Here is a 23,710-nt window from a genome sequence, read left to right on the forward strand (position 1 = left end):
ATGAGGGTACATTAGTATATACTGCGGGTTGTTTGTTTTTCCTTGTGTGTGTGCTGTATTCACTCAAAGAACAACCTGTCATGTCCCCCCCTTTCAGCTGTTGGTCGCTGCTGAAAAGCTGGTATCATGAAGTGGATATGTTGTAGAGCGAGCATTATGATAGATGTTATCTTTTGAGAATTTTCATAAACATGACAAATCGTGTTGGCTATATCTGTTGAAATAGACCAGACACGAAATGTCATAAGAAATACACAAACCCATATTGTGAAATGTGTCTATAAGATCACGTTTTCTTGTTTAATACCAAGTAAACCCGGACTGGCGTTTCTCGATCGCTGTGGTTTCTATGTGTTGATGAGCTGTTGCCCCTAGATTTCACGATTTGAAGATAAGATGTTCTGAGATAGTTTGGGATGCTGGAGACTGTATCTCTTCTTGGGGATTGTCTTTCTTATACCTGGCCCATCCAGTATCATACTGATTAGAGCTTGCAAAAAGGCAGGTACATACTTGTTCATGGCAGTCAGAAGGAAATGTTCCTGTGAAAGTGTGTTTCAACCTGAAGACATCCCTGCGGATAATTGTTGCTGCTCTAGCTAGCATTAATGACTCAGAATCAAACTTTTGACTGCAGGCATGGTTCAATGCTGGTCAAATATCTTTATCAAATTCCAGTATGACCTTTATGCCTTGATTGTGAGCTCTCAGAATTGCTGACAAGATTCGTTGCCAGTCTTGTAGTGTGTACAGGTACAGAATTTAAACCATGTTCATGCAGTCTCATAGATTCCCCAGAAATGCCTTACGGAATACAGACCTCGCTTCAAATGAATGAATTTTAGTACCAAAAACTAATACATTCAGTAAAACTTTACTTTGAATTGTTTTAAAGTCAAATCTAATTGATTGAAATGAACAATTGATAAGGATATTGTGGACAAACATTTGCCAATTTCTGAAGATAAGGTAATTTTGGCGGTTATCTTGGATTTTCGTCACCACCCGTGGGTGCTTGTAATTATATACAGCATTGTTGCTGTTAATCATGCATAAATTACTAAAATTGACAGGATAATTAAGATATATTGCATATAGATTAGCATCATAAGAGATTTCAACCATTTTGGCGGTCATCTTGAATTTTCTACCACCAGGTGGCGCTGCTGAAGTGGATCCATATTCAGAAATGTTCGGAATGGTTCAAGCAATAAGTGTGCCAAGTTTGGTGCTTTTAGCCCAAAGTGCACAATTTTGACAAAACCCAGCCTTAACCGCCCCACTCTATGCATGCTCCCATTACCATTATATATTTATCATAATGTAGAATGGGTGCAATATTTGAATCCAGTAAAGCAACAATTATCTTCAAAGATATATCTGGATATGTTTTCATAAGTTGAAATAACGAAGAACATTATTTTCTAGCTTGGAATGAAATAGTCTCACAAGCTTTAGACCAGATTAGCCTATAAAGAAATATAGTGCCAAGGTATTTATAGTGTGAAGTTGGTGACATTTCTATAAATTCATAAAATCATTTTTCCACTCTTTTCACCATTTCTGAAAATAATAATATATCATTTGTCCATTTTTACCCCCATTGCCCATTTACTGCCAAACGATTCTAATATATCGATTTTCTTTGCAATTCTAACAATGAGAATGTCAGTAGGACAACATCATCTGCAAAGAGCAGTAGCTCTTAATGGTTTCAAGAGCTTCACTTACACAATTTCCCCGGCATTCACTTGCTTCTATTTCAGGTCCTAATTTGATTGATAAAGAGGGTTTACAATAATAGGCTCAACATACAGCCCTGTCTTACACCAGAAGAGGTGCTAAAACATCCGATCTACAATTACCTGACTTCACACTTGCACAAACACTTTATAAATAACTTCATATAAACTTCAATAACTTCAATAACATTTTACCATGAACGCCCTTTTGAATAAGTACAGACAACAATCCTTTCTATCAACAGAATCAAACGCCTTTCTAAAATCTACAAAGGCAGCATAAAAAGCGATGTTTTGGTTTTCTAAAATACTTTCAACACAATGTCTTCTTAACAAAATATTATCATTCTCTCAAAATCCAGCTTGGGATTATGATATGATTTCGTTGATTTCAGGCCATGATCTAAGTCTTTGTTCAACATAGAACAACATCTGATTGTAATTTAATACCTTTTGCTCAACTGTTATATATTTCTGATGCTAATTAATTTATGGAAAAGAAATAAACTCAATATTGACTCAGTATACATCCTTGGCGCCCGCAAAATCTGCATTCAAACATGTCAGACATTACACCTTTGTCTTGTACACACATTTTAACATTTTCATATATACTGCATACTTATCTCTTAAATGCACAAACCAGTCAGCAATAGTAATATTATTTTGAACAGAATTCTTACAATTCAAACTTTTAATCACAGACTAGAAATTCTTGGAATTGTATATGCTATTCTATGCTCAAAATATTCCTTCCTTTTATGACTGCGTACAGCATTATATTTGTTTCTTATCCCAATGAGTGACCATCCTTATATTTTCTAAATCGATTCAATGCTCTACATCTTTCACGCTTCAACTGTTATGAAACCAGTCATTGTTGATTTTACTTCTTCCAGTCGGCTTCTGGGGGCACGGGTGGCCCAGTCGTCTAAAGCGCCGCGATTCGCCGTGCAGAGTTGCGTCCCTTGGGCACGCCAGAAATCTATAATTGTGGGTTCGAATCCCGGTTCGCCCCGATTATGTTAGCACCATGCCCGTGCTCGTGGGTTTCACCGAAATGGTAAACGCCTGAGACCTGCATCACTTCGGGCTTTCCTCCCACATTAAGCTGACACGCCGTGAATGAATGAATGAATGAATGAATGAATGAATTTCTTTATTTCCTCCAGAGTTGAATCCGAAGATTTTACATGGGCAAATACATTATTTACAGTACATCAATGAAATTACTTGACTATATACAAAGGAATCATGTTATACACTGCTATGAATAAATAATTTACGATGTACATTTTGAGAGCAGTAAAGTGTCTAGTAGATATACATAAGGTGTTTTTTTAAATTCCATATGAAGTGGCAGAAAGTCATTATGATGCCTTGCCAAGTATTGTAATCAAGTTCGTTTGTCAAGTCATGGACATCTGCACCGAGAAAGAATGAAAGCATATCATCATCGTCAAGCATATCTATTTTCACAAATACATCTACATCAAGTTTATCAATCAGGCATGAGAAGAAATTATTTCTGTCAGGCATAAACATTTCATAGTGCAAAATAATATGGCAATCATAGTCATAGCAATGTCTATTGCAATGGTTACATTCTTTCGACACTTTTGCTCTTGATCCGATTTTAATACAAAGTTGCAGGGGATGTCTTAGATGTGGATAGAGATACATTACATTATAAAGAACATGCATTTGTAACCGTTTATGAATTTTATGGTATCGTGAAAGATCCGGTCTCTGTGCTAGTCTCTCTCTCCAGATGTACTGTTCATTCTCTGATAGACGTCTGATTACAAGAGCTCGCCAAGCCGATTTTGTTGGGAACGAACCGCTATCAGTATACCCCTTTATATAGTTATCCAAATGGTATTTTTTAGCAGTATATAAAAGGATGTTGCATATGCTTACTGGACGGCTAATATTGACAAAAGCGTTGGTAGCAATGTGAGCACAAAATAGGTCTTTTGTTATTGAGTTACAATCGTTATTGCAGAGCCTTCCTAATAATTGTAGTCTACATTTATCAATGTAGCCATTCATTGACCACATTCATTCCCAAGTTAGAAATAGACGAATCGGTTGGATGTCTTTTACCAAATCCTTGTAAATGACGAGCAAAGTAACGTTGTGTACATTCAATCATTTCAAGTTCTTTACCGTAAAAGGCTGGTAACAATTCACATCCATAAAAGCTTGTAGATAAAATCATTCTTTTCCATATATTGACACATGCAACTGGGTGTAGGTCTGAGTCGTTAAGGCCGAGTGATCGTAGTGAATTAACACTTTTTCTGGCTTTTGAGCAACATGTCATGATTCTTTCTTTACAGGATAAATTACTGTTTATGATTATTCCGCCATATTTGACTGAGTCGGAAGTGTCAATTATTGCATCGCCAAATTTGTAGGTTACTTTATTATGACGCTGGCGTGTTTTGCAGAATACAAGTGATTTACTCTTGGAGGCATTATAGGTGAGTCTCCATTTGTTGGCATATAAACAAACTGAATCAAGGGAAGACTGTAAGCCCCGTGGGGTTGTAGACAAGAGCGTTGTGTCATCGGCCAATAACACACAGGGTATGTAGATGTCATAAACAGAGAGGCCACCGTTTGCTTTCCTTAGTTCACATATAAGGTCATTTATGAAAACAAGAAAGAACCATGCTGACATAACTCGACCTTGCCTAACACCTTGTTTAATAGGAAACTCATCAGATCTTTCTCCGTTGTATGATATAAAAGCACAGCTGTCTGTATAGCTATGGAAAAGTAAGTTCCATAATTTACCTTTCACACCAAGGTCATGTAGTTTAACAAAAAGACCGTCGTGCCAAATACGATCGAAAGCTTTTTCATTATCTAAAAATGCAGCAAAAACTTGTGATTCTCTTTCTAGGTAAAAATTAACACATTCTAAAACGGTGAATACAGACATGATTGCTCCATGTTCCTTTCTGAAACCAAATTGTAAAGCATCGGGGAATGATTGGAGATTAATGGGTGTATATGTTTCTATTCTACTTAAAATGATTTTCTCTAGGAGTTTAGATAGACACGATGTAAGAGTTATGCCCCTGTAGTTACGTGGATCATGTTTGTCGTTTTTGCCTTTATATATAGGTATTATCATGCCTTTTCTGAAGGCACATGGATAATACTGGGATGCAAGTATTTGATTGAATAGGTGTTTTAGGGTTACTACAAGCATCTCTCCTCCAAATATCAGGTGTTCATTTGTGATACCATCAGGTCCTGGAGATTTGTTTCTTTTAAGGTTGTGTATATGTGATCTGATTTCTGGGACTTGGATTTCTGTATACAGGATATCATCTAGTGGATCATGATTATGACGATTTTGTTCCATGATATAATGAAGTTTTGATACAATGGTGAGTTTAAAGTTTTCGTCAAAATCATCAGACTGGTGAGGTTTTGCCAAGTCTGAATAATAGTCACCCCACAGTTTACAAATATCAGCTGAAGAAACAGCACTACGTCCATTGTAAACTCTTGCGTCTCAACTTACGAACATGTTTATAGAATGTATTTATATCGGCTTCACATGTCTTTTCTAGTTCTGTACTTATTTCTTTGCGCTGTTTACGTTTTGATTTTCGGTGTAAACGTCTAAATTCCCTTTTTGCATTTTTATAGGATTTGTATAATCTAGAGTTTCCTCCCCGTGGTCTATTATCCGCTATCCATTCTCGTCTGGCCGACCTCATTTCATAGTGGGACTGATTTAACCCATCATTTATAGGGCTTCAAATGTGATCTATATACACTTTAGGGGATATTGTTAGAGCTGGCCTTCATAAGACGTTTACTTAGCTCTTCGTTAAAATGCTCTATGACATCAGGTTGAGCGTGGTCAGATGCTATACACACGGAGGAGAGAAGTGTGTCAACTTCTTTTGTATACATATTTATGTGTATTTCGTCTGCCTTGGTCCACTTTGGAACATGTGTTGTTTCCACATTGGGTGGAGTTTGATGTGTACATTGTATGCAGACAAGGCAAGGCAAGTGGTCCGTTGTATCCTAATGACATTGATCAAGTATGCTGCATTGGATGATGCAGTTACGCATGTTGGATGGTATGAGGGCATAGTCAATAAGTGATGTATTAACATTGTCTTTACTTCTGTACGTATACCCGGGACCTGTGTTGCATAGATTATGCGTTACACTAACTAGGTGCCTATGATCTATTACTTTTTGTAGTAGCTTATCGCGAGGAGACATGTTTATTCTGTGGATATCAGAATTTAAATCACCTAATATGACAGTGTCACCTTTGGCAGTTAAAGTATCATACATGTCAATGACTTCATCTAATGCGTTAACAAACACTGAATGTAAGACGTTAGTTGAGGGAAGACGGCAACTTATGACGAAGACATCATTATAACTATAATAGCATTAATAGTAGCAGCTACAAAGAAATGAGAGTTAGTATGTAGCGACTTAGCACTCCACATGGATGTATCATTACATAGAATAGCCGTGCCACCAGAGCCTCTAGCAGAAAGTAATTGTGAATTGCATGAATAGGTAATAACTGAAAAACCAGACAAGTCATTAAATCTATACTCACAATCCGGCGAAAGCCAGTGTCCCTGAATAGCCAGTATGTCCACTGAGTTTGGAATTACACTATTTATACCACGTGTACCATTTAACAGACCACGCACATTCCATGTAAGAAGACTAAGGGTAATAATTGAAGACACAAGAGACATGATTGAGTGGGACACTGGTTTCAGCACTAATGCGTGTTTCCTACTAACGTCTTTGGTTGTTATCACTGTACTGACCGTACTTTTCATAGTTCCTGAAGCGCGGAACGTAGTCACGACATTGTATATCTTTAGGCCAGAACTTTTTGTCATTAATGACATAATCATAATCGTCACACGACATATTGACTTGAACTGTGTATGTCTCTGTATTGTCGTAGTGGACACGTTTCTTCAGCAGGCGTGCATGAGTAACACGTACGTGGCGTTCATGTGCATAGTCAAAGATTAACTGTTTGACATCATCAAAAGATTTGTCTGCCCTGATATTAGAGAGGACAACTCTTTTGGTCCGGACTCTTGAAACCCCTTCAAGTGTGTTGTAGGATTTAGCCAGTGACTTGATCTGGTAGGTGCTTGAAGGTTTATCAGAGTGACTTCCTGTGTGAGGATGGACAGGGTGAGAGTTGTCACCATCTTCCATGCCGGAAAACACTAAACCATGGACGTTATCATTGTAGATGTTCCACAGAAGATCAGTGTTCGTCAAATCTACCATACGTGGTTTCTCCTTTGGTTTTGAAGTCGGTGTGTCTGATGTTGTATTGTGTGAGATTTTCTCCATGTATGATGTGCTCTGTTTCTCAGTATTTTCGTTGTCATGACTGTTTGCATTCGTAGAAGGTTGTGTGGGTGTGGGCTGGCACTGGGTAGTGTCAGGGGTGATCGTTGTTGATGCAGTTTGAGTCTGTTCAGTGGGTACATCAGTTGATTTGGGGGGCGATTTTACTGCGCTGGCATACGAGAGCTTCATCTTGGAAGTGACGTTGCCTATCTTATTATCAATAGTCTTCAGTTTGGTGTCTATTTGATAATTAAGACGAAGTAGTTCATGCTCAAGCTCCTGAACTCTTTCCTTGAGAGTTTTAATTTCTTGTGAGTCGAGTTTGAGTTGTGCTCTTAATTCCGATCGTCTTAGTTCTGAATCTTCCAGCCTTTTAGCAAGGTCGTCAATTGTCTTGCTCTTGTGGCCGATTTCAAGATCTTTTTGTGACAGGTCTTCATTAAGTTTCAACTCGATATCCGAGAGCTTCTTGTCAGTGGATTTTGTAGCCTGTGAGACACACTGTTTAAGTTGCACGATGTGACTCAGTATGAGCCCAATGGCATCAGTATCACCTGTTCGTTTTCGATCTGATTCAATGTAAGCGTCATTTTCATCGTTGTGTACGAAGGTATAACTGACAAGGACATATTCCTGACACTCGCCCTTCTGAGTACTTTAGACTGGAGTACATGATCTGGTACACCTCCTTCAATGAAGTGGAAAAGCTAGTATACATCTTGTGCACATTTATCGAGGGCATTGTGAACACCGCCATTTGTATTTCGTCGTTTGACAAGCGATCCTGGTGGAAAGTTGTCACAATTATCCTTCGCATAATCGTATAAGCTCTCTCTGACATGATTGATTCCCTTCATGCTTTTGTCGTAGATACCAAGTAAGCTTTCCATGAATGATCGCTTTTCTTTGTGTCCAAGTTTTTTCTTAATCTCCAGATACATGGCTTTGTCCTGTTCATAGCTGGGCTGTGTACTGTATGCCGCGGCATATATATATATACTTCTATCTATGTCATGAAAAATCATGTCAACACATTTATCAAGTAGTTTTTGTATATTATCGGATAACCTGTTTTCTCCAAATAATTCAAAATTAAATTTGAATGGGTTTTTATTATTGCCAGTGCTATTTACATTTTCACAGGCTTTACCCGTTATTTATACATCAGTGTTATAGATTACATCAATTAAACATAATTTTATTCAAACAATAAAATTGTTAACACTGATGCAAAAACCAGAAGCCGCTTCAGCACTCCCAGCAGATGCTGCTCAACTTTCTGTAGAACATGTATAATGTATAATGAACCATTTGGATTTCACAAAACCAGGTGATAGATAACACTATCTATGTATACTAAACATGGCTTGGCAATGTTTCATACCCCCAGCTACTTTAATTAGAAAGTTAGACAGTTTTTGGTTTTGGAAAATGCACGTTTAATGCAACGTGGCAATATAACAGAAAATCACAGTCGCCTAGCTAAATGTATTACAAAGTTGTATGCACCTCCGGTTTACTGACATCACTGCTGGGTTAGGCATGTAATGCAACTATAACCATTACCCTCTTCATCCATGAGCAAATTTAAAATTGATAGTAAAGGGGTTAAAGTATCTGTATCATACTGTAAATGTAATCTGCATCATATTTACAGGTCTTTTTTAATTACCTTCATGTTTGATATGACCTTGACACATGGTAGGTAATTACGAAAGTAGTATCATTGTCACACCCGATAAATATATTACGAACATACTACAACAATGTTTTGACACATGGTGGTTGTAAACAAAACACCTGGGTACCTGTACCTAAGCGATCATTGACTATAAATGTCAATGAATTTGCAAAACAAAAATATTAGTGATCCATCGTCGTTCATAATTACATATCAATACCAAATTACCAGTTTGCTGTGGCTTTTCCGCCCCCCAAGGTATTTAAGTCTGTCGACGGCAAGCTAGGATGTTTACATCACGTGGCGGTCATGTGCTACCGAGGTCGACTGGTCAAATTTGGCCCCCGCTATAAATGGCTTCTCGTTTCGTGGGAAAAGGCTGATCGTGTTCAGAGTGGATGACATGGTATCAAAGGTAGATGCCAGGAGTGTTCCGGGCCTGCAATAGTTGCCAAGCTCGTACTGCACTGCGAATGTTTTCTGCAGGAAACAATTTGTAAGCTTGACCAGCAACTATAGGGCCTATTGAGCTTCATTATTGAAGGATCACACAGATAATAAAGAGACAAAACGTCGCACTTACAACTTCCAAGAGTGCAGTTGAGTCGCATCTAGAATGAAACATTTTATACCCATATTGACTGTTTCTTGTCATGTATGGCACGTTGATGCGCGTTAAACCACTAGTAACGTTCAGGCGTGAGTTCCGGATAGCTTTTGTCATGACCTTCAGTCTTGCACTTTTAATAGTTTTTAATAGCACATTTTTTCAGTTTCATGAAAGTATCCCTTCAGTATGACACAGGCATTAACAACATGTTCTCCAGTTGTTAATCACATTGTCGACATACTGACACTTGTTGGCATAGGTTCATGTTTGGCACCCTATATACCTAGGTGACCCTTCAATAATGACGCTCAGTATAGACTGACGGAAACTACACATAGAGAACCTCAACCAAGTGTCTTTTGATATCCAATATAACAACACGAGTTGATAGACGTGGAAGAACACCGAGTCTTGCCGAGGAGTTTTTCCACTTTTATCAACGAGTGTTGATATATTTGATATCAAAAGACACGAGGGTGAGATTTTATTTATCATCCAACATCATTCTTCTGCCTGTATCAGTTTGTAGACAGTAATAAGCAATGTCTTAAGTGTAAAACGTACTGCTAACAGCTTCAGTAGCAGAGCCATTAGTGATGTCATATGATTGTAACGTCATGGTAACCAATGACGTCACAATTGTCTGCAAAGCATTGTGATGCAATTTCATTGCAGCGATCTATAATGTAGATATCGTTTGATCTCACCCAGGCGTTATCTACTGTGGGAGCCAGTTTTGGATGATAAAAACCGTTGTATCCATTACATTCACTGAACACCACAATTACGAGGAAGCTCTAACTATGCGTCTCTGAACACTTACCTGCTTTGTTGGCTTCTAGTGATTTGCCTTTGCAGAGAGTCAACATAGGAGCCGAACAAAGCAGCTTCATGTCAATACACAGAATTGGTGGACCCCAAGCCGATGGCAGTACAATTAGTCTGGCACAACTTTCCCAGGAAACTCTGCGATACGCACACGCACACGCACAAGCACACAGGCATGCATGTGTGGACAGACAGGCACCAACACATTTATGCAGCTAGTGATGTTGCGATCATTATACAAGTGAACATACACAACCAGGTTTGAACAGGCAATGCATTCTTATACCACATTTAAGTAAACTGTGGAATTTCAGGCTCGTGGAAAAAGTAATACATTGAGGCTATAATCTCTTTCATAAATTAAGACATTATTATTTATCGACTGATGCGTGAGACTTAGCTTTGCTTAGTCAATTTAGTATCCAGCTCGACACAACTTTTATCTTATACTTAAATCTATTCGTGAAATGTAAAAGAAATCGCTTTTCCTGCTTGAACAAAGAACACAGTGTTTACTTGATGCCTTGCATTAAAGCTCGGAATATCAGCCACAAGAAGCTGTTGCATCCCGGCTAAATTATCTCCCATATCTAATACGTGTAGCATATCTGCACGTGCTGGACCCCGTCAGTCGGTCGGTGAGGGGTGGTGCTACCGGGCTGGCACTACCTACGACTGGTAGACCTGGTATCTACATACACCGGCCAACTTCCAACAACACACTCGTAGAGACGTAACACTAGATCGCATCAAGACGATGGTAACGCGTGGCTTTTCAATTCATACTTTAACACATTCATGTTTCTTAATATATCTTTAAAACGAAACTCGATGTCACCTCACATATTGAGATCAGATTAAACTTCCTGCTGCCCACATCTCACCTAATACAACAGCACGCGCTGCGAACACACATTCCATTTACAAGTTAACTCGATGCCTAAACGCAAAATTTGAGATCCCTGGATACAAATATCATACGAGGGTTGATTGATAAGTTCTAAGCCGCACACAGAGGGAATTGCGTAAAAGTGAAATATTTTGTTGTGGATTTATCATGTCATACACAATACAACTTGAGTCAATTAAGGGAATTGTTTTCTTTTAAAAGTAAGAAAAAACAGGGGTATGTGACCTTTGGAAAATGGACAAACTTGTGGAATGCACATTGATCAAGGGATTTTTGGGGGAAAAAGCAAATTGTCCCAGAAGATTCTTGAAAATAATATGTATGCTTCGGACTGTTGAAACATCGACCAATTGTGGCAATGAGGCAGTCCGACTTAAAAGCCATATATCACGCCGTAAGTAGTTATCAGAAGACGACATATCATATCTCCTGTACAATCATTTCAAGTTTGCATAGGAATGTATATATAACAGCGTTAATTCAGGATATGAATTTTTTTACAACTAAAGCTCTATACTGTTATCTACTGAATGTAAACATACTACATATCTACACTGTCAAGTCTGAATGTAAACACATTAAAGGTCTAAATACTGTCACGATTGAATGTAATCATATTACAACTACATCTGTCACGACTGAATGTAAACCTTTCACAACTTTAAACTGTCACGACTGAATGTAAAACTTTTACAGCTGTATACTCTCACGACTGAGTATAATACATTTACAGTTATATACTGTCACGACTAAATGTGAAACTTTTACAGTTATATACTGTCACGACTGAATGTGAAATTTTTACAGTTATATACTGTCACGACTAAATGTGAAACTTTTACTTGTTATATACTGTCACGACTGAGTATAATACTCTTACAGTTATATACTGTCATGACTAAATGTGAAACTTTTACAGTTATATACTGTCACGACTAAATGTGAAACTTTTACAGTTATATACTGTCACGACTAAATGTGAAACTTTTACAGTTATATACTGTCACGACTGAATGTGAAACTTTTACAGTTATATACTGTCACGACTAAATGTGAAACTTTTACAGTTATATACTGTCACGACTGAATGTGAAACTTTTACAGTTATATGCTGTCACGACTGAATGTGAAACTTTCACAGTTATATACTGTCACGACTGAATGTGAAACTTTTACAGTTATATACTGTCACGACTGAAATAATACTTTAACAGTTATATACTGTCACGACTAAATGTGAAACTTTTACAGTTATATACTTATACCGCCTGAATGCAAATATGTTACAGATAAATACTGTCACGACTAAATGTAAAACCATTACAGCTTTTTACTGTCAGCGACTTAACGTGAACATATCACAGCTCTTTACTGTCACCAACTGAAAGTAAACTCATTTCAGCTCTAAACTGTCATATACTGAAAGTAAACATATAACAGCTGTATATGGTCATCTTCTGAATGTGAACATATTACAGGTCTATACTGTTACTACTGAATGTGATTTTTTTACTGCTTTAAACTGCCACCACTGAATGTAAGACTAAATATATATATATATATCTATATATCTATATATCTATATATATATATGTATGTATGTATGTATGTATGTATGTATGTATGTATGTATGTATGTATGTATATATATATATATATATATATATATATATATATATATATATATATATATATATATATATATATACTGAACCAAATTAAAAACTTCACAATCCTAAAATTTTAACATTTTGACCAGTTATCATTGTGGGCCCTTATTGTGTATTTCATGGTGTCTTCAGATAACACCCGTTTTTGTGCAGGTGAATCGATCAAAATCATGGGCACAGCACTATAGTGGCAAAAGTGGTTTTTCACGTGCAACTGGTCAAGTGGCCATAATACCGCACGTGTTTTCAGCGATACTTGTTAGCAGTCATTAACAACAAAAGAAAAACACAAGAAAACAAAAGTCTTTACGGTCATTTGTCATGCCACGCCTTTCAAATGTGCAACGTGAACGTGCCATCGGCATGTTGCAGACGGGAACGTCCGTAGCTGAAGCCGCAAGCATGATGGGTTGTAGTCGACGGACGGTTTATGATTTACAGACGCGTCTTCAGCAGACGGGTACCACTGCTGATCGCCCTCGGCCAGGTCGACCACGTGTGACGTCACATGCAGAGGATCGTCAGATTATCTTACGTCACCTCCGTAACCGATTTTTGACGGCTACATCAACCAGAAAAGAACTGTTTAGGGGTAGACTGAGTGCGCAAACTGTTCAAAACTGTCTGAGAAATGCTCACACGACGGCCATACTGCGGGCCGATCTGACTCAATTACACAGACGTCAACGTCAATTGTGGGCACAGCGACACTTACGATGGACTCAGAGGAATTGGAATCAAGTCGTCTTCAGTGATTAATCCCGATTTAATCTTCGATTTGCTGATGGTAGGGCGAGGGTGTGGAGGCGCCGTCATGAACGTTACGCCCAGTGTTGTGTACAGGAAGTTGACAGATTTCGAGGCGGAAGTGTCATGGTGTGGAGTGCTTTCTGTGGCAATGCACGTTCCAGGCTTCTTGTCATCCGTGGCAGCCTCAACGCTGCTGTTTACCGCGAGCAGGTACTGGCACCAGAACTTCTGCCTTTTATGGCAGCACATGGACCCGGTTTGATCTTCCAACAAGAAATTGCCAGACCCCACTCAGCAATTTTAACAATGAATTTCCTTCAGAATGCGGGAGTCAACGTCATGGACTGGCCGTCAAGGTCTCCCAACCTCAATCCCATCGAACACGTCTGGGATGCTCTTGGCAGAAGTCTGCGCACTCTCCAGAACCAACCACAGAATTTGCAAGATCTTGGCACCATTTTGCAGCAACAATGGCGTCTTCTTCCCAATCATGTGTTCACAAGCATCACACGGTCCATGCGGAGGCGTTGTGTGGCAGTTGTCAACGCACATGGTGGCTATACACGCTACTGAACTTGTGTGCCATCAGATTCTCGTGCTTGGGACTTATGATTTAAACTGTTGATGTTATTACCGAATACCGTAGGTGCTTGGAACAAATTATGGTTACCACCGTTAATTAAAATCTTTCTTTGGACATTAATGATTAAAAAATACCTTCTCTGATACATTTGTCCGTTGTATATCATATATGGGATTACTTTTAAAAATGTGAATTTTTTAATTTGACTCAGTATATCTATCTATCTGTCTATCTATCTATTACTCCAATTATTACTATATATATATATATATATATATATATATATATATATATATATATATATATATATATATATATATATATATATATATATATATATAATCTTACCCTGAATATATATATATCACAGTATATCACAGTAAAGTTCTAACTCTCAGGCACAATATAGTAATAATTAAATAAGTGGAGTAAGATTGAACACAGTTTTAATTGGCTAGCGCTTTCCATTCGTACCACGTACGTGTTTTCATGCCCGTTATTCAGTTATGGCCTGATGAGACTCGTACGTGGTACGAGTTGAAAGCGCTAGCCAATCAAAACTGTGTTCAATCTTACTCCAATTATTACTATATATATAAATATACTACTGAATGTAAACATAGTACGGGTATATGCCGTCAGTACTGAATGTAAACATAGTACGGGTATATGCCGTCAGTACTGAATGTAAACATAGTACGGGTATATGCCGTCAGTACTGAATGTAAACATAGTACGGGTATACGCCGTCAATACTGAATGTAAACATAGTACGGGTATATGCCGTCAGTACTGAATGTAAACATAGTACGGGTATAAGCCGTCAGTACTGAATGTCAACATAGTACGGGTATATGCCGTCAGTACTGAATGTAAACATAGTACGGGTATATGCCGTCAGTACTGAATGTAAACATAGTACGGGTATATGCCGTCAGTACTGAATGTAAACATAGTACGGGTATATGCCGTCAGTACTGAATGTAAACATAGTACGGGTATATGCCGTCAGTACTGACTGTAAACATATTACGGGTATATGCCGTCAGTACTGACTGTAAACATATTACGGGTATATGCCGTCAGTACTGAATGTAAACATAGTACGGGTATATGCCGTCAGTACTGAATGTAAACATAGTACGGGTATATGCCGTCAGTACTGACTGTAAACATAGTACGGGTATATGCCGTCAGTACTGAATGTAAACATAGTACGGGTATATGCCGTCAGTACTGAATGTAAACATAGTACGGGTATATGCCGTCAGTACTGAATGTAAACATAGTACATGTACAACAATAGTGTATGCAGAAAATGTTAATCGTCTGTTACATGTTTGCAAGATAACACGCGAAAAAGTGAAAAACACGTGCACCAAGGACAACTGCAAATGCACGTGCGGGTAAGGGTATAAAACGATTGCAACGGCAAGTCAGACATCCACAGTGATAAATAAAAAACACACAAAAGAAATGCCACGACTCACAGTCGAACAACGTGAACGAGCCTTGTGTATGGTACAGATGGGAGCCACCCACGCCCATATTGCACGAACCTTCGGTTTCTCCCTTGTTGCCGTTACCAACTTGATGCAACGTTAAAGACAGACAGGGCGGACCGCTGACAGGCCAAGAACAGGCAGACCCAGGTTGACCACGCCCCATGATGACCGGTACTTGCGTACCTTGCACCTCCGAAATCACTTCCTGACACTGACGTCATCGGCGACAAATGCCTTAGGTCACAGGGTTAGTCGACAGACAGTGGCCAGGAGACTCAGGGCTCATGGAATCAGGGCTTTTAGACCATACAGAGGACAGCTATTGACAGCGCAACATCGTCGTCTGCGATTGAGATGGGCCCGGACTGTACGACGTTGGCAACGACGTGACTGGCAGAGGGTTGTCTTCACTGACGAAAGTCGATTCTGCATGTTTAGGGCTGATGGAAGACACGTGTTTACCGCCGAAGGGGTGAACGAACGGCGGCGTGTTGCGTGCAGGAGGTCGTACCATATGGTGGAGGGAGTGTCATGGTGTGGGGAGGGATCTGTGGGCAGCAGAGGACACCGCTGGTCATCGTTGACGGAAACTTGACAGCTCAGCGGTACATGGATAACGTTCTTCGTCCAGTTGTCCTACCATTTCTCCAACAGCAGCCACGTGGTGTCATTTATAAGCATGACAACGCTAAAGCCCATACAGCCAGAATTGTCACTTCCTCGCAGCCAACAACGTCAACGTCCTGATGTGGCCTGCACGCTCATCCGACACGTCCCCCATAGAACACCTCTGGGACTTGATGGATCGTCGTGTTCGACAACGACCACACTCTCCAGCCAACCGGCAAGAACTGATCTTGCCCCTCCAAGAAGAATGGCGTCAAATCTCACGTGACCTCATCAGACGACTGACTTTTTCTGTGCGTCGAAGAGTTTTGGCGTGTATCGAGGCATTTGGTGGTCACACACGCTTGTGACTTGTTATTGAACGTGAGCGATTGTTTATGTACTCTGCCTATTGTCCATGATTCTGAAAGCTCGAGTTATGTACCACACCCAACTTTGGGGGGCTCTGACGTCATTCTCGGTCGCGGTATGATTGTCATTTCCAGTGTTGATTATGTTGATATATTGATCTTCTCAATACACTTTACTTCATGCATGTATGTTTTGTTGTTTTTGAGCAAGAGTGATTTCAAACTCTGGTAAAGTTTCTTTTGGACGTCAGTTTTAGTACATATATATACCGTCAATACTGAATGTAAACATAGTACAGATATATACCGTCAATACTGAATGTAAACATAGTACAGATATATACCGTCAATACTGAATGTAAACATAGTACAGATATATACCGTCAATACTGTATATAAACATAGTACAGATATATACCGTCAATACTGAATGTAAACATAGTACAGATATATACCGTCAATACTGAATGTAAACATAGTACAGATATATACCGTCAATACTGAATGTAAACATAGTACAGATATATACCGTTAATACTGAATGTAAACATAGTACAGATATATACCGTCAATACTGAATGTAAACATAGTACAGATATATACCGTCACCACTGAATGTGAACATAGTACACGTATATGCCGTCACGACTGACTGTAAATCTTTAACAGTTATACCCTGTCACGACTGAACGTAAAACTTTTACAGGTACATACTGTCAAGACCTAATGTAAATATTGTACAGCTTTATACTTTTAAGAGCTATACCCCTCACGATAATCGTTTACAGCTGAATGCTGTCACGAGTGAATGTAAGCATATTAAAGCTTTATACTGTAACAACTGGATGTAACACCTTTGCAGCCATTTACTGTCACGATAGAATATAAACATATTGCAGCTATATACTGTAACGACTGAATATAACACTTTTACAGCTATATACAGTTAAAACTTAATGTAAAACGTGTACTGATATATACTGTCACGACTAAATGTAAACTTTTACAGCTATATCCTGTTACGACTGAAAATAAAATTATTACAGGTACATACTCTCACGACTGACAAAACATATTACAACAATCTACTGACACGACTAAATTTAAGCATTTTACAGCTATATACTGACACGACTGAATGTAAACATGTTACAACTATATATTGTCACGACTAAATGTTTGCATTTTACAGCTATATACTAACACGACTGAATGTAAACATGTTACAACTATATACTGACACGACTGAATGTAAACATGTTACAACTATATACTGACACGACTGAATGTAAGCATTTTACAACTATATACTGACACGACTGAAGGTAAGCATGTTACAACTACAGACTGATACGACTGAATGTAAGCATGTTACAACTATATACTGACACGACTGAATGTAAGCATGTTACAACTATATACTGACACGACTGAATGTAAGCATGTTACAACTATATACTGACACGACTGAAGGTAAACATGTTACAACTATATACTGGCACGACTGAATGTAAACATGTTACAACTATATACTGGCACGACTGAATGTAAACATGTTACAGCTACATACTGTCACGTCTGAATGTAAGCATGTTACAACTATATAATGTCACGTCTGAATGTAAACATATTACATCTCTATACTAGCTGTCAGAACTGTCCTATCCGACGTCTTCCATTTCCGCATGTACTAGACCGTGTCCATGATACCCATGTCTGTACCTGTGTATCACGTTGTCCAATATGGGTGTAAATGGAGTCACATCGCAACGCCTTCAGACAGACAGACAGACGCTAGCAAGGATTGCCTACAATGGCAGCTTCTGATACGTGTCTGCTACTCCCACAGGGTGGGGAAGAAAGTCGTTTGACTCTGTGAACTCGGCGACCGTGGCAAGTTGCTAAGTCATGAACGTAACACGATACAGCCAGCTTATCGTTCCGGCAGCCGCTCACCATAGGCACACATGGATATGCAAGCTTCTCTGAGAAAATCTCATTCGTCACGGTTTGTAGGCACAAAAATGGTAACGAAACAATCATAACAGAAACCATATGTGAAAATGTTTTTGTTTCCAGTATAACTTTTAGAAATAGGCATCTGGAATAATGAGATTCCTCATGTATACATAGCTGCTTTTTTATGAGTGGGTCAGAGTACCAACTTTTTCATTGGACACAGTTGTGAAACCAAAGCGCCATACTGGGGATGAGTATATAGGGGTGGAGAATACTAGAGTGGAGAATACTGGGGTGGACAATACAGAGCTGTGGAGAAGACAGTTGCGGAGAATATTGGCGTTGAGAATATTTTAGGGGGAAAATATTGGTGTGCAGAATACAGAGTTGGAGAACACTAGGGTGGTGAATATGTGAATGGGGAATACAAGGGTATGGAATACAGGTGTGGAGAATACTGATGTGTGGAATACGGCGGTGAGGATTACTCCAGAAGGGAATACTGGAGGAATACAAGGATGAAGAAAACTGCAGTCGGGAAAAGAAGGATGAGGAATACTGCGGTGGGGAATACTAGGGTGGAGAATACTGCTGTGAGGAATAAAGGGTTGGGGAATACTGTGGTAGAGAATGCAGTAATGGGCAATCTATGGAATACTGTGGTGGGGAATACAAGGGTGAGGTGTACAGGGGTGGGGAATACAGGTGGGGAGTACTGTGTTGGAGAGGACAGGTGTGGGGAATAGAGGTGGGGAGTACTCTGTTGGAGAGTACAGGGGTGGGGAATACAGGTGGGGAGTACTGTGTTGGAGAGGACAGGTGTGGGGAATACAAGTGTGGGGAATACAGGTGGGGAGTACTCTGTTGGAGAGTACAGGGGTGGGGAATAGAGGTGGGGAGTACTCTGTTGGAGAGTACAGGGGTGGGGAATAGAGGTGGGGAGTACTCTGTTGGAGAGGACAGGTGTGGGGAATTCAAGGGTGGGGAATAGAGGTGGGGAGTACTCTGTTGGAGAGTACAGGGATGGGGAATACAAGGGTGGGGAATAGAGGTGGGGGGTACTCTGTTGGAAAATACAGGGGTGGGGAATACAGGGGTAGGTAATGTTGTGGTGGAAAATACAGTTATGGGAGGATTCTGTGTGGGGAATACAGGGACGAAGAATACTTCGGTGGGGAAAACAGGGGTGGTGAATACTCCGATGGAAAATACAGGGATGGAGAATGCTACGATGGGAAATACATGAGTTGGGAATATTGCGGTGGGGGTGAGTAGAGTTTTATGCCGCTTTTAGCAATATTACAGCAATACTACGGTGGGGGACACCAGAAATGGGGTTCACACAGAATATTGTGGTGGGCAATACAGGGGTGGTGAATACTGCGATGGGAAATGCTGGAATGGAGAATTCTGTGATGGGGAATACAGGGGTTGGGAATACAAGAGTGGAGAATACCAGGGTGGGAAATACTGGGTCGGGGAAATCTGTAGTGGGCTGTACAAGGGTGCGGAATATAAGTGGAGAATACTGTGTTGGAGAAGGGTACAAGGATGGGGAATATAAGTGGAGAATACTGTGTTGGAGAAGGGTACAAGGATGGGGAATATAAGTGGAGAATACTGTGTTGGAGAAGGATACAGGGGTGGGGAAAAACAAGGATGGAAAAAACTGCGAAGGGAAATACAGGGAAGGAGAATACTGCGATGAGGAATACAGGAATGGTGAATACTGCGATGAGAAATACAGGGAGGGAGAATATGAAGGTGGGAAATACAAGGATGTGAATACTGCAAAGGGAAAAACAGTGAAGGGAAAAACAGTGAAGGAGAAAACCTCGATGGGAAATACAGGGATGGAGAATACTGCGAAGGGAAATACAGGGATGGAGAATACTGCGAAGGGAAATACAGGGATGGGGAATACTGCGATGAGAAATACAGGGAAAAAGAATTCTGCGATGAGAAATACAAAAGTGGAGCATACTTCGATGGGAAATACAGGGAAGGAGAATACTGCGATGGGAAATACAGGGAAGGAGAATACAGCGGTGGGAAATACAGGGATGGTGAAAACTGCGATAGGACATACATGGAAGGAGAATACAGCGGTGGGAAATACAGGAATGGTGAAAACTGCGATAGGACATACAGGGAGGGAGAATACAGCGGTGGGAAATACAGGGATGGTGAAAACTGCGATAGGACATACAGGGAAGGAGAATACAGCGGTGGGAAATACAGGAATGGTGAAAACTGCGATAGGACATACAGGGAAGGAGAATACAGCGGTGGGAAAGAAATACAGGGATGGTGAAAACTGCGATAGGACATACAGGGAAGGAGAATACAGCGGTGGGAAATACAGGAATGGTGAAAACTGCGATAGGACATACAGGGAAGGAGAATGCTGCGATGGGAAATACAGGGAGGGAGAATACAGCGGTGGGAAATACAGGGATGGTGAAAACTGCGATAGGACATACAGGGAAGGAGAATACTGAGATGAGAAATACAGGGATGGTGAATACCGCGGTGGGAAATACAAGGATGATGAAAACTGCGATGGGAAATACAGGGAAGGAGAATACTGCGATGGGAAATACAGGGAAGGAGAATACAGCGGTGGGAAATACAGGGATGGTGAAAACTGCGATAGGACATACATGGAAGGAGAATACAGCGGTGGGAAATACAGGAATGGTGAAAACTGCGATAGGACATACAGGGAGGGAGAATACAGCGGTGGGAAATACAGGGATGGTGAAAACTGCGATAGGACATACATGGAAGGAGAATACAGCGGTGGGAAATACAGGAATGGTGAAAACTGCGATAGGACATACAGGGAAGGAGAATACAGCGGTGGGAAAGAAATACAGGGATGGTGAAAACTGCGATAGGACATACAGGGAAGGAGAATACAGCGGTGGGAAATACAGGAATGGTGAAAACTGCGATAGGACATACAGGGATGGAGAATGCTGCGATGGGAAATACAGGGAGGGAGAATACAGCGGTGGGAAATACAGGGATGGTGAAAACTGCGATAGGACATACAGGGAAGGAGAATACTGAGATGAGAAATACAGGGATGGTGAATACCGCGGTGGGAAATACAAGGATGATGAAAACTGCGATGGGAAATACAGGGATGGAGAATACTGCGATGAGAAATACACAGATGGAGAATACTGCGTTAGGAAATACTGGTGTTGAGAATACTAAGCAGTAGAATACAGGGATGGGAAGTAGAGGGGGTGGGGGTGGGGTGGGGGGTACAGCGATGGGAAATACAGAGAGGGAAATACTTTTGTCGAGGAACACAGTGGTTAGGAATACTGTGATGGAAAATACTTGGATGGTGAATACTGCGATGTGGAATACAGAGGTGGAGAGTACATTGGAGGGTAATACAGGGGTGGTGAATACTACGAAGGGAAATACACGGAAGGAGAATACTGCGATGGGAAATACAGGGAAGGAGAAAACTGGGATGAGAAATACGGCGAAGGAGAAGACTGCGCGATGGGAAATACAGGAGTGGAAACTACTGCGATGAGAAACACAGGGATGGAGAATACTGCGATGGTAAAAACAGTGGTTGTGAATACTGTGTTGTTTAATACAAGGGTGGACAATGCAGGGGTAAAGAACATTGCGGTGCATGGGGAACACATGTTTGGGTTATACGAGTGGAGAATACAAGGGTGGAGAATACTGCGGTGGGTTATACGAGTGGAGAGTACCGTAGTGGAGAATACAAGGGTGGAGAATACAAGGGTGGAGAATACTGCGGTGGGGAATACAAAAGATGAGCATACTGTGGTGGGGAATACAAGAGATGAGCATACTGTGGTGGGGAATACAAGGGTGGAGAATACTGCGGTGGAGAATACAAGGGTGGAGAATAATGTGGTGGGGAATACAAGAGTGGAGAATACAAGAGATGAGCATACTGTGGTGGGGAATACAAGAGTGGAAAATACTGCGGTGGAGAATACAAGAGTGGAGAATACTGCGGTGGGGAATACAAGAGTGGAGAATGCTGCGGTGGGGAATACAAGAGTGGAGAATACTGCGGTGGGGAATACAAGAGTGGAGAATACTGCGGTGGGGAATACAAGAGTGGAGAATACTGCGGTGGGGAATACAAGAGTGGAGAATACTGTGGTGGGGAATACAAGAGTGGAGAATGCTGCGGTTGGGAATACAAGAGATGAGAATACTGCTGTGGGGAATACAAGAGTGGAGAATGCTGCGGTTGGGAATACAAGAGATGAGAATAATGCGGTGGGGAATACAAGAGTGGAGAATGATGCGGTTGGGAATACAAGAGATGAGAATACTGCGGTAGGGAATACAAGAGTGGAGAATGCTGAGGTTGGGAATACAAGAGATGAGAATTCTGCTGTGGGGAATACATGAGTAGAGAATACTGCTGTGGGGAATACAAGAGTGGAGAATGATGCAGTTGGGAATACAAGAAATGAGAATACTGCAGTGGGGAATACAAGAGTGGAGAATGCTGCAGTTCGGATGACAAGAGTGGAGAACAATGCGGTGGGGAAGAAAAGAGTGCAGATTACAGCGGTGGGGAATACAAGAGTGGAGAATACTGCTGTGGGGAATACAAGAGATGAGAATACTGCTGTGGGGAATACAAGAGTGGAGAATGATGCGATTGGGAATACAAGAGATGAGAATACTGCTGTGGGGAATACATGAGTAGAGAATACTGCTGTGGGGAATACAAGAGAAAAGAATACTGCGGTGGGGAATACAAGAGTAGAGAATACTGCGGTGGGGAATACAAGAGTAGAGAATACTGCTGTGGGGAATTCAAGAGTGGAGAATGATGGGGTTGGGAATATAACAGTGGAGAATATTGCGGTGGGGAATACAAGAGTGGAGAATACCGCAGTGAGAAATACAAGGGTGGGGAATACAGGGTAGAGAACATTGCAGTGGGGAGCACAGGGGTGGAGAATACTGCGGTGGGGAACACAAGAGTAAAGAATACTGCGGTTGAGAATACAAGAGTCGAGAATACTGTGGTTGGGGAATACAAGAGTGGAGAATACTGCGGGAATACAAGGGTGGGAAAATGATACGTAAT

General features: G+C 40.4%; 3 protein-coding genes across 3 annotated transcripts; all 3 read left to right on the forward strand.

Moving 5' to 3' along the window:
- Positions 1–13,693: 13,693 nt before the first annotated feature.
- LOC139475379 (uncharacterized PPE family protein PPE12-like) lies at positions 13,694–21,095 on the forward strand. The gene is made up of 2 exons (XM_071258599.1): positions 13,694–13,780; positions 20,229–21,095. Exons 1-2 carry the CDS (start codon positions 13,694–13,696, stop codon positions 21,093–21,095), a joined length of 954 nt encoding a protein of 317 aa, XP_071114700.1.
- A 61-nt stretch (positions 21,096–21,156) lies between these two features.
- On the forward strand, positions 21,157–21,669 carry LOC139475380 (uncharacterized PPE family protein PPE12-like). Its single transcript, XM_071258600.1, has one exon. It carries the CDS (start codon positions 21,157–21,159, stop codon positions 21,667–21,669), a length of 513 nt encoding a protein of 170 aa, XP_071114701.1.
- A 450-nt stretch (positions 21,670–22,119) lies between these two features.
- Positions 22,120–23,019, forward strand: LOC139475381 (uncharacterized PPE family protein PPE12-like). Its single transcript, XM_071258601.1, has one exon. It carries the CDS (start codon positions 22,120–22,122, stop codon positions 23,017–23,019), a length of 900 nt encoding a protein of 299 aa, XP_071114702.1.
- Positions 23,020–23,710: the final 691 nt, after the last annotated feature.

This window comes from Haliotis cracherodii, unplaced genomic scaffold (assembly GCF_022045235.1).
Source record: "Haliotis cracherodii isolate W230 unplaced genomic scaffold, xgHalCrac1.p SCAF_3, whole genome shotgun sequence".
NCBI classification, from domain to species: Eukaryota; Metazoa; Mollusca; class Gastropoda; order Lepetellida; family Haliotidae; genus Haliotis; species Haliotis cracherodii.

What these genes read in the sequence shown, in the direction of transcription:
- LOC139475380 (XM_071258600.1), top strand. Translation starts at nt 21,157, where the DNA reads ATGGGAAATACAGGGAAGGAGAATACTGCGATGGGAAATACAGGGAAG.
- LOC139475381 (XM_071258601.1), top strand. Translation starts at nt 22,120, where the DNA reads ATGGGAAATACAGGAGTGGAAACTACTGCGATGAGAAACACAGGGATG.
- LOC139475379 (XM_071258599.1), top strand. Translation starts at nt 13,694, where the DNA reads ATGGTGTGGAGTGCTTTCTGTGGCAATGCACGTTCCAGGCTTCTTGTC. An exon ending in CTGCTGTTTACCGCGAGCAG is followed by an intron (nt 13,781 to 20,228) that starts GTACTGGCACCA and finishes GTGTTGGAGAAG; the next exon opens with GATACAGGGGTGGGGAAAAA.